The sequence below is a fragment of the Vipera ursinii genome, assembly GCF_947247035.1.
Source record: "Vipera ursinii genome assembly, chromosome: 7".
NCBI classification, from domain to species: domain Eukaryota; kingdom Metazoa; phylum Chordata; class Lepidosauria; order Squamata; family Viperidae; genus Vipera; species Vipera ursinii.
The window spans coordinates 59,876,710-59,889,007 of NC_139521.1; the positions used below are offsets into that span (position 1 = coordinate 59,876,710).

The 12,298-nt window shown below is 42.6% G+C and overlaps 1 protein-coding gene across 3 annotated transcripts in view; it reads right to left on the reverse strand.

Annotated features, from left to right (window-relative positions):
• RAP1GDS1 (Rap1 GTPase-GDP dissociation stimulator 1) overlaps nucleotides 1-11,063 on the reverse strand; it is a 92,036-nt gene extending 80,973 nt beyond the window's left edge. Inside the window, exon 1 of one of the 3 annotated variants that reach the window (XM_083367830.1) lies at nucleotides 9,844-11,063. In XM_083367830.1, the coding sequence (XP_083223956.1) occupies nucleotides 9,844-9,847 (4 nt within the window). In that variant the 5' untranslated portion in view covers nucleotides 9,848-11,063. The remainder of the gene's footprint in view (nucleotides 1-9,843) is intronic. The other 2 variants (XM_083367831.1, XM_083367832.1) reach the window with 2 other exon arrangements.
• Between the last annotated feature and the right edge of the window lie 1,235 nt (nucleotides 11,064-12,298).

Sequence of the window (12,298 nt, forward strand, 5' to 3'; positions counted from 1 at the left end):
TTATTTATTCATCTTATAGAAGAAGTTGGTTGCAAAAATTACCTTCCATAATTTTCCAATGAGTTTGGAACAACTTGTTTTGAGCTCTTTGTGTATTTACAACTTTCAAAGTTTTAGATCAATTCATCAACCATTATTGTTGTTGGAATTTGAGGATTATTTTTCCATGATATAGGGAAAAAGTATCACTACTATATAAATAGTATCCACAATATTTTTTATTCCTTATTCATATTTGTGTTCTATTTTTTTAAAAAAAGTTTATTTCATATTTATTAACTTGCATCTGATCTCTATCTCAGTTAACAGAGAGTATGTTCATAATTATATGTTTGAGCAGTGTTCACTTTCTTACAAAATAAATCTGATATAAATTTTTAAAAAGTACCTTTAAAATGATTTTTATCCTCCCTGAAGTCAAGTGGCTTGGAGGTTGTAATCCTAATTATTTTGCATTGCTCACAGCCAGGTCTACAATTTGTCATTTTTAAAAAATAATCTGTGAAAGGGATTTGATACTTCATTAAAATTGAACCTAGTAAGTTTATTTTATTTATATGGGAGTATCGGGGTGCTCCCATCACTACCCGTGCAGCTGCACTCTGCACCAGTTGAAGCCTCCGGGTGGTCTTCAAGGGCAGTCCCATGTAGAGAGCATTACAGTAGTCTATACGGGAGGTAACGAGTGCGTGGGTGACTGTACGTAGGGCATCTCGGTCCAGAAAGGGGCGCAACTGGTGTACCAGGCAAATCTGGGAAAATGCCCCCCCTAGCCACAACTCCAATATGATCTTCAAAACTGAGTCGTGAATCCAGGAGGACGCCCAGGTTGCGTGCTCTATCAACGGGAGGTAATATCTCTCCTCCTATAATCAAAGATGGAACCTCTTGGACTAAACGAGATGTCGGTATGTAAAGCCACTCAGTTTTGGCCGGGTTGAGCCGGAGCCTGTTCTTTCCCATCCAAATCTGTACCGCTTCCAGGCAACGGGACATCACATCGAGGGCATCACTGGGTTGGTTTGGGGTGGAGATGAACAACTGGGTATCATCCGCATATTGGTGATACCTCACCCCAAAACCACGAATGATTTCACCCAGCGGCTTCATATAGATGTTGAACAGGAGGGGCGAGAACACCGATCCCTGAGGCACCCCACAACTAAGGGGCCTTGGGGTTGACCTCTGCCCCCCTGCCAACACCGTCTGCGAACGGCCTGAGAGGTAGGAGGAGAACCATCGTAGAACGGTGCCTCCTACTCCCAACCCCTCAAGACGACGCAGCAAGATACCATGGTCGATGGTATCAAAAGCCGCTGAGAGATCTAATAAGACCAGGATAGAGGAGTAACCCCTATCTCGGGCCCACCAGAGATCATTCACCAGCGCAACCAATGCCATCTCCGTGCTATATCCGGGCCTGAAACCCGATTGGTATGGATCCAGATACTCAGTTTCCTCCAGGACCAAAGGGAGTTGCCGTGCCACCACGCTCTCAACGACTTTCGCAAGAAAGCGAAGGTTGGAGACAGGACGAAAGTTGTTTAAAATAGCTGGATCCAATGCAGGTTTCTTAAGGAGGGGCCTTACTACCGCCTCTTTCAAGGCGGCAGGGAAGTACCCTTCACTCAGTGAGGCATTGATAACTGCTAGGATCCAGCCTCGTGTAACCTCTCGAGACGCATACACCAGCCACAAGGGACACGGGTCCAATAAACACGTGGCGGCACTTAATTTCCCCATGATCCTGTCCACTTCATCTGGAGTCACAGGATCAAACTCTTCCCAAATATTCTCAGCCAAACTCATCGTTTTCCTCTCGTCAGATACTGCCCAGTCAGAGTCCAGACCAGCCCGAATCTGAGCAATTTTGTCCACCAGGTATTTACTAAATTCCTCGGCCCGTCCTCGTAAGTTTGTTGCAAGGTGTTGCAGTGTTGATGTAATACTGACCTGCAATTTCAAAGTCTTTTGCATCTAAAAAACTATTTATCAAAAATCAATTTTGTGATACAATACAAATAACAGAACCAACAAGAATGAATTCTGACTGCAGCAGGGTATAAATGTAAAGAAAATTAGTTTAAAAAATAATAGTAAACAACAACTTGTGATTAAACAGAAACAGAAACTATCAAAAAGATTTTACCTCTCTGTTGTTTGCAGAAAAAAAAATCCCATTAAAATAATATAAAGCAAGGCAAAGAATGAAAAAAAGAGAAAGCCTTAGAACTGCAGCATACAGAATATGCTTTTAAAATACGCTTCAAGTGTTTTATCCATAGTATTATTCTATGCTTTAAAAAACAGTTCCAGCTTTCTCCTAAGCTTTGTTAAAAGGAAAATTAATTTTATAAGTTTTGTTAAAGTTAAAATTAATTTCAAAGTGATTTTAACAGCCCCCATAAACTAAAAGATCATCTCTGCATAATTTCCCATGCTATGACAAATATGTCTCCTGAAAGCAATTATTGTTCCTGAACTATATTCATTGCCACTGATCTATTTGCAAAATACAGCTTTTGTATTATAATTCAATGCAATGTTTATACAAATCTGAGAAACTGGATTTTTTGCAGGCCAAAAATCTTATCTGGTACCCTTTATTTCAGTTCTCTGAAATAGTTTAATATTAATGTCTATAAAGATTACTTCAGAAAAATGACAGTAAAGCTAATAGAACTGCAGAGCACCCACAGACTGCTAAGTAAATATATTAATATCACACATCTTTTTATTAGGAGAATATGAATTTTTATAAGCTCCATATGAAACAAAACCATGTACCTGACCCCTTTAGGTGCAGAACATTCAAACCATTTAATCATGAAACCGACTTAGCAATTTGGTGCTCACAGAAGCAAATGTTTGATGCTTCGACATGATTTACCAAGTGGGCAGAGAGTCACAAGGAACACTTAGTTCTGGGGGTTTGGGCGAGAGAATCAGCCTTAATATATTGCTGAGGCTTTCCAACAAGTGCAGAAAATAAATCCTGTAGAAAACAGATAGGAAGATTTAACCGGAAAGATGTTGCATAGAAGCTTCAAGCTAGATTTTCTACGTTCATTATATTTTATTGTAATTTTTTAAAAGTAGTTGTCACAAACGCCTTTTCGTCTTCTGCAAATCAGACTATAGTGTGGTGTGTTCCCTGCTGACAGAAAACAAGGACAACTGCAAAGATTCCTAGCTTTGATTCTTGGGAGATTTCCTCAGGAACAGCAGGAGCGCCTGTAGAATCACATACGGCCAACAGTGCAGTGGCCTTTTCTAACCTTTTTTAGTTGCCTCCTTGCTCATCCTCATCTTTTTCTCTCCTTTGCAAGCAACAGTGTCACAGCAAAACAACGCTGTGAAACAAGGCATCCAACGCATTAAGCAGCAATGCAGTATCTATGAAGCTGGCAAAAGGTAGCAGAATAATGACTCTAACCTTGCAATTATATTAGGAGGCAGTCCCAGCATGAAAAAATCAACCTAGGTTCCCAATGTCATCGGCAATTTTTATCCAGCAATTATTGTCACCAAGCCTTCAGGGGTTTCTTGGCTTCCTTTGCTTAATCACTTGCCTCACATTTTCTCTGCCATCTTTGCCATCCAACTCCTGCTTTAATTCTTGTTTCTCTGAAAACAGTCTGCTTCCCAATTCTTGAGACTCCATATTCTATATGCAGAAAATTAATTCATCCTGTTCCATTAGGCCCCTGTTCCCATGCTATCTCCCCCTCCCCCCTCTTTTGTCATTGATAGGTTGTCTCCTTTTATGGTAGTATCTGAATGTTTTGACTTTTGAATTTTTTTCTGGTAACTTCTTATGAATAGTCAAACTGGCTGAAAGTATTCCAGATGAGCATTTTTTATCAAAAGAGTATAATGACAAGGGAGAGTTTTTAGGCAAAGGAAAGACAAGTAAACTATGACTAAGCAAGCTTTGTGACTTGAGTCAATGTCCAAGTGAATGTCCATTATGGCTGTTTGTAATTGTAATTTGCTATTTAATGTGTCTGAATGCAGCCAGCTTATGCAACAAATCATAATTAAACAAACTATGGTTCAGCATACATTAGCCCAATCTAAGCCAAAACAAAAAGGTTAGTGTGTGTGTGTGTGTGTGTGTGTGTGTGTGTGTTGCTAGTATCTATTGGCCAGGGTATAGGCAAACTAAATCAGTTAAAACAGCATCACCTATTGATAAAAAAGGAAATATTATCTATCAGACACAGGTACATTAAAGTAGGAGAGGGAAAAGGGACTACCGTACTTTAAAAAGAGAGAAACTTCTTAGAATGTAAATAGACACAGGAACCAACATCATAAATTATCCACAACGTGAAGAGCAGTTACAAGGTTAATGCAAACAATAGCTCCTTTTCCTAAAAAGCTCGCAGTCTAATTTTACAATACTGCAGTCCCCATAGAAATATTTTAGCAATAGCGATAGAAATACTTGGAGTTGGCTGTAGGACTGCAGTCAAAATCTGCACCTTTCTACATGATTCATTGCAATTAAAGGCAGCATCTTTATATCTAAAATTAGATTAATATATTAAGAGATTCATATAATAAAACAAGGTGTACAGCTAAGTGCCAAAAGTTAAGTACTTACAAATGTATTAGATAAACTGTGTATATATTAATGTATTAAGCAAGCAGTGTGCTCTAATATAGAAAGATAAGACTACAGTGCAACAAATATGAGGTAATTCTGATTCTGGTTTGTGGAGTTCGAAAGAAGCTATATAATATTTTATGCTGCAAAGTGAGGCAATGCAAAAAAAACATTTTCACAATATGCAAGGAACTGGCTTCCCTCTATAAACGTTCTAGAACTCTTGGTGTGAAATTTAAGAATCTCCTCTAGTACATCTCTTAAAGCCACTAGTGAGACTGCTCCGATTTGTTTGTCACACTAACCCTCAACTATCAACAGAAAAAAGAGGCAAAAAGAGGTTTGGCATATAGTACTCAACCTGGGAGAAAAAAAATACAGCAATGACTAATTAATGAAATGAACAGGCCACATTTCTTTTTAAAAAAATACGAAGTCCTGGTATTTCAAGGTAGATTATTTTGGTGGCACTGTTTGCTTAAAATGAGAGATTATAATATTGTATTAATCATCCTCTTTTTTTCACATATACACAACACAAAATATTTCCTGAAAGGACAACTTATGTTTACAGGTAAAGGGGCAGATAGGGACGCGGTGGCTCAGTGGGTTAGGACGCTGAGCTTGTCGATCAGAAGGTCGGCAGTTTGACGGGTTGAATCCCGAGTGCCGCATAACAGAGTGAGCGCCTGTTACTCGTCCCAGCTTCTGCCAACCTAGCAGTTGGAAAGCACGTAAAAACGCAAGGAGAAAAATAGGGACCACTACGGTGGGAAGGTAACAGCGTTCCATGCGCCTTTGGCATCTAGTCATGCCGGCCACATGACCACGGAGACGTCCTCGGACAAGTGCTGCAACAAATATGAGGTAATTCTGATTCAACAGCCGGCCATCAGGACTTTAAGTCCTATCCTCCATTGAAAATAAACCCTTCGGGAACACTTTTATCATATGAGTGATTTACACCACAAATTAAAGGTAAAAGAAGCATGTTTTTGTTCCTGCTCTGCAAAATATAGGCAAAAGGAGCAGACAGATTCATTCAATTCCAGCCAAAACTTCTAAGTGGATCAAAGAAATTAAAATAGCTTTTGTGTTTTTCTCCAGACATCCTTTAAGTGACCTAGCTGGATACTTTATTAGTACTAGTTTTTTTTAGCCTTCACAAAGGATTCAAGATTATGATGCCTTGAGCAGGTAAGATTTCCAGGGTGAAACAAGTTATAGAAATAACCAGAGCATTCTAGGGATATTTCATTTCTTCTTGGAAACTGACTCATCTGTACTTTCACAACCCACTTTGCAGTATAAATTAAAATCCCCAGGAGCCTTCAAATGGAGTCTGAAACAATAACAATGCAAAAAACTACAAGTATAAAACAATACATACTATGAAATTACTAATAACAGTTAGGAACAGGATTTAATCTGGAGCATTAAAAATCTTTAGATCTTGGGAAAAACCATTCCATAAATTGAAAATATCTGGCACTGTACTGGATAATGTTTGTGCCACAAAAAGACTGAACTATAAATTAGCCAACCATGCTAATATGTTGTGCATCTACAACTCACGAGTGTTATCTTATTGTTCAGTATGTACAACCCCAGAAATTTGGACCTAGTTGGAACTGAATGGTATAGAAATAGATTAAAATAAATACAACTGAGTAAACATGGGGAAGAGGTCATGTAAACACAGCATCAGGCCCTCTACCCATTTGCCCCTTAATGCAGCACAATAAAGCCATAACAACATTCTCCCTTGTTCGTTTGATGTTGCTTTCATCTGATTCCCATCTCATAAATCAGGCAAACGTAAGCCATCATAAGCTGTATCTATGTAACTGCAGTATATTTTCCTTCTTCATCCAACACAGTCCTACAAATCAATTTCAAGGTGTATAAAATCTGTAATATTTTACCACCAATTACCCTCAGGGTAAAATCTAGTAACCACTAGGACTTTAGTCACATGTTTCCCTGAAAATAAGACCTGGTCTTATTTTTTTTTTTGCCTACAAAAGAGGTACCAGGTCTTATTTTTGGGGGTGGGTGTCTTTTCCACTCACCTCGTGACGACAGCACCAACAGTCCCACCCAGCCGGCCCATTTCATCTGCGGTCGAAGGAACAGCTTCATTCTGCAGTTGAGAATGGAGCTCCGGCCTGCATTTCGCAGTCAGAGGCCTTTTTGGAAGCCCTGTGCAGCCAAGAACCAAGCTACGGATTGAATCCATAGTGAGGCAAGTGTCAATCAATTGGGGTCCTGGCTGCAATGGTAAGCTCCACCCCCCCCTCAGCTTGATTTTTAGGCATGCGCCTCACCCCAAAATTAAGGCTTATTTTGGGGGAAAGGGTTTATATTAGACCCACCCCCAAAAATCAAACAAGGGTTTATTTTCAGGTAGGTCTTACTTTCAGGGAAACATGGCAGTCAGCTTCCAACTACACTGTTGCTCTCCTAGCCGTTATCATCTCCTTCATGACATCACTTTTTTGAATTCTTTTCATGACATCACTTTCCTTCTTCAGTTGTGGACATCAGCTTCTCTGCAGACTTCCAATAGTGGCAGATCACCACTATTTCAATTAAACTTTGTATTTGCCACTTCTTTTCACTTCCTAGCCCTCCTGCTGAATTAAGAGAGGCAGTTGTCCAGCTACTTACTAGTCATGGTGAAATATACCTCCTTTCTCTCAAGGCTTCTTTAGGGTTGGAATTTCTCTCTTATATATGGATACACAAATGGGAAGACCAGACCAGACCAGAGAAGCCAAAGAGTCCTAAAATCTCACCCATCCTATATTTGCAATTTAGCTCTCTGAATGGTGATATTTTGTTAGGGATGAGAAAAAGAAAAAAAACAAGTTAATTTGTCTAATTATGAGTGGCGCACATGCATACAACATCCTTCAGCAGATACTTGGTACAGAGGTAACAGAGGCAGGGCACAAATTAGCAATAGGGACAGCCAAGGTCTCCCAGTCACTCCAGAAGCAAGATGGTTTGTGGAGTTCGAAAGAAGCTATATAATATTTTATGCTGCAAAGTGAGGCAATGCAAAAAAAACATTTTCACAATATGCAAGGAACTGGCTTCCCTCTATAAACGTTCTAGAACTCTTGGTGTGAAATTTAAGAATCTCCTCTAGTACATCTCTTAAAGCCACTAGTGAGACTGCTCCGATTTGTTTGTCACACTAACCCTCAACTATCAACAGAAAAAAGAGGCAAAAAGAGGTTTGGCATATAGTACTCAACCTGGGAGAAAAAAAATACAGCAATGACTAATTAATGAAATGAACAGGCCACATTTCTTTTTAAAAAAATACGAAGTCCTGGTATTTCAAGGTAGATTATTTTGGTGGCACTGTTTGCTTAAAATGAGAGATTATAATATTGTATTAATCATCCTCTTTTTTTCACATATACACAACACAAAATATTTCCTGAAAGGACAACTTATGTTTACAGGTAAAGGGGCAGATAGGGACGCGGTGGCTCAGTGGGTTAGGACGCTGAGCTTGTCGATCAGAAGGTCGGCAGTTTGACGGGTTGAATCCCGAGTGCCGCATAACAGAGTGAGCGCCTGTTACTCGTCCCAGCTTCTGCCAACCTAGCAGTTGGAAAGCACGTAAAAACGCAAGGAGAAAAATAGGGACCACTACGGTGGGAAGGTAACAGCGTTCCATGCGCCTTTGGCATCTAGTCATGCCGGCCACATGACCACGGAGACATCCTCGGACAAGTGCTGGCTCTTCGGCTTTGAAACGGAGATGAGCACCGGCCCCTAGAGTCGGAAATGACTAGCACACATGTGCGGGGGAACCTTACCTTTACCTTTAAAGGGGCAGATAATAAGTCCCAAAATAAGCAAATGGCATGGAGCTATTATATTTATTTATTTTTATTTTAATTCCATTTATATCCCGCCCTTCTCCGAAGACTCAGGGCGGCTTACAAGCTTAGCAGTATTTCTTTCCTTAGTATATTTGAATAATTCCAACTATATTGAAATTCAAGGTGACTTTATACTCCATAACCAGATGGATCCCCTTCCAGGCATTGATCTAGACTAGGCCTCCTTACAGTAGTAGTTTGATCCAAGTGGGTGCATCATGTGCTCACTGGTAAAACAGTCCAAGGAACTTCAGCACAATTGACATTTTGGGCGAGTGTGGCCTGGAAATGCTGAGTTAGTAAGTTGTATCCCCGACCAGTGCAGCTTTTTCCTTAAGACATTTAGTAAAGTTTAATTGTTTTACTAAATGACAATGCAGTCGTTTCTTTCAGCCCATAACAGACTGTCCTGTCTGAAGTAACCCGTTCTTCTGCCTTAGTAAGAAAACCTGTAAAGACGGCTGCATAGCAAGCTACCTTACTTAGTGCAACATACAGTGAAAACAAACGCCCACAGTGCTTAGGAAACAAAAGCCTTCTACCTACAACCAAACTGAGTTTACTTCAGTGAAAATTATGTCAACTAATTTGGCAACTAATTTTGGAAATGGTAATTCATTAGAAATGAATTGAATTTGGAAATGGTAACTCGTTAGAAAACTGGGGTGCCTTGTTTACAGTTAAGCTCTCCGCCTTTAAACGCTGCTGGCGGGACCAAGACCTGAAGTCCAAGACATCTTTCCCATTCAACTGTCCTTCTTTCCGTCTTGGAAAGACCTTCGCAGCTGCCACCTCAGCGACCCCCGGGTTTACTAAGGTCACTCATGCATGGTACCTGCAGCCTCCTGTCCCCGTTACGGACATCCTGGCCGAGCAGCGTCACCAGAAAAGCCGACACTTCCCTGAGAAAAAAGCACATCGCTTTTTCCGGCTCCCCCGCGGAATCCGAAAGCGAAGGGATGTGCGGATGTGGAAGTTCCAAGTTAAGTCAGCTTCCTTCTCCCGTTGCTCGGACATAAGAGCGAGGAGGAGAGAAGCAAGCAAGACTCCCCCCCCCGGGGGGGGAGGTTTGATCCATGGAGGATTTATTTAAAAAAAAGAGAGAGAGAGAGAGAGAGCGCGCAAGGGGGCGATGGGGAAAGAACACCCCGACTTGCTACACCGCCGCCGTCCCATTCCGCCCCATCCGCCCCTAACGCGGGTCTGTTAAAGGGCTGCCGGCTGTCCCTCTAGCCGCGCAAGCGAGGACACGCTCGAGGGATGCTTCGGCGGACCTTGACGGAGCCCTTGGAGAAACGAAATGGACCTGCCTGGCTCGGGACGACTTACCCATGTTTCGGCCACAGGAAAAGGAAAGAAGGCGAGGAGGCTTTTTTTCCCCTCCCGGCGGCGGCGGCGACGGCGGCTTCTTCTGCTGCTGCTCGTGGACTGCTTTGCTCTCCGCCTCTCCCGCGCCAGGGAGAAACAGGCGGGGCCCGGCGGGGCTAGTGCAGCTGCTTGCGGCCAAGAGGCGCAGGGCAGGGCAGAGGCGGAGGCGCGGGAGGAAGGGAGCAGGCAGGGGCAGCCCGAGCGCGCCGTGTCTTTCCTGCCGCGCCTGGCTGCGTGTGGCTCTCTGGGTGCGCTTGGGTGCACGCGCGTCGCCGCTGCTGCCGCCGCCGCCGGGAGGCGAAGGGTTGCCCGCGCCCGCGCTGTGGCTCTCAGCTGCAAATGGAGGCGGAGAAAGAGGGGAATTTTCCGGGGTGGTTGCGCGAAGGCAGGAGGGCTGGCGCGTGCGCCGCCCGGCCTCGGGCCGGTCCACCCTGACGGCGCCTTTGCCTAAAGGGGAACGAGGCGAAGAGGCTTCCGCGGCCGGGGAAAAGGGAGGCGCGTCCGTTGAATCTGGAACTCGGGCGTTTGGCTACACGCGGGCGAGGCCTGCCGTGAGAAGCGCAAAGCTTGGCAACACCCAGAGGAGGAGGAGGGGGGAAGCCAGCACTCCAGCTGGAGAAAGGCAGCGGCGGCGGCGTTCAAGGCGGGAGCGGAGAGCGAGTGCGCGAGCAGCACGTCGGGAGGCAGCGAGCTTTTCCGTATTCGCCCCGCCGCCACACCTGACTTTGGCCGGCCTGAAGTGGTCGTGACGTCCGGGGTGGGGTTGAATGTTAGCATACGTTGATATTACAGGAATGCAACGGAATTCTTGAAAAGAAAATTGCTTGATGATTTTTATCTTTTTTTTTAAAAAAAGTATTAAAATAACTATTCTCTGTTTACTCGCAGAACCCGCGGTAGGATGCAGGGGGTGAAACGAATCCAAAAAAACCGGAGGAACCCCCCCCCCTAGCAAACGATGGGTGTGGAGGGAACATTTTGCCGTTGTGACCTCAAAGCTTGGATGAAAAACTAGATTTTAAATTGGTATTTTGCACAGCAAAGGAACCCCAGCCAGAATGTCCCTCTTCATTGCACATTGAATTATGCCAGGATCCTGTAAACCACCTGGCTTCACATACATGTATGAAACCAAAGAAAGCAAACTACTTTGGGGCTAAAGTATGCCCCAGGTGGTAACATTCTGCTCCTAAGGCACAATCGGTTTCTAATTCAGTGGGAGCATACAGGATGGGCATTTTGAATTGTTTTAAGTCTCTATCATTGGGACAGTGGTGCTTTCCATACTGAAGCTTGATACATGCAACATGCATTCGTACCCATTATATTATTGCATATGGTATTGTGCAATATCTTGACTGAATGAACCTTTATTATCAAAGTACAACATGTACTTTGTTTCCCTCTTTTTATCCTTCCGTTTTGTTTCCAGACATACTACTGCAAATTAACTATGGATATATGGTGCACATATAATTGAATATAATATCAGAGAAGAACTATGTGATAGTGGTATGTATATACATATATTCTTATTATGCTACTTCTTTTCAGGGTAGATAACCATTATGCAACGTGCAGAAGCAGCCAAAGAATCTAAAGAAATTTTTTATGTTAGCTAAATCGGCATTCATTATACCTCTCTGTCAGCCAATGGCAGTGAGAATCTGGCAGTGTCTCAATACACTGTTCCACAAATTGCTTGATGCAGGCAACAGTACCTGGATTACTGCTAAAACTGATGTTATGTACAGAGAAAAGAATATCTGTAGCTCAGGGATGAACTGTGGGGTCCTTGGTGTTCTCTTGTTTTCTTGCAGATGCTTCATTGCCACAGTAGCTAACATAACACCAATTATTATTTATTAAACTTATTTGCAGCCCATCTTGTTTCAAAGCAGCTCTTGGCATCTTACAGCATAAAAACATTAAAATCATCAGAAATACATATTCCTATCTCAATAAAATGACAGTACAATCAAAATAAAATCATAGGCACATGTTGGGACAGGAGAGAGCCTGATGAGGGAGGTAAGGTTGGCTCTTAATTAATCAACTACCTCCAGTGTGATACTCCCCCATTGGGGTCCCAAGCCATCTGGCAGAGGCAGGTCTTAAGGCTCTTAGGTCAGAAGAGTGGGAGCCAATCTCACCTCGGGATATTTCAAAGGGCAGGAGCAACGATGATGTTACCTAGTTGGGTAATGAAATGTCTGCAGGAAAACGACCAAGCTCCAAGGACCTCAAAGCTATGTGTAATCCTCTAAAGGGCAAAACGCCATGAGTTCAATTCCCAGTAGAGGCTGTGAACTCCACAGACTAACAGCTGTCTCTCTTCATCGAATGAATCAAAAAGAAAGTGAAAGCAGCTGTGTAGTGCTTCTTCCTGTTGTTTAATATAGGTGATCTGAAAGTA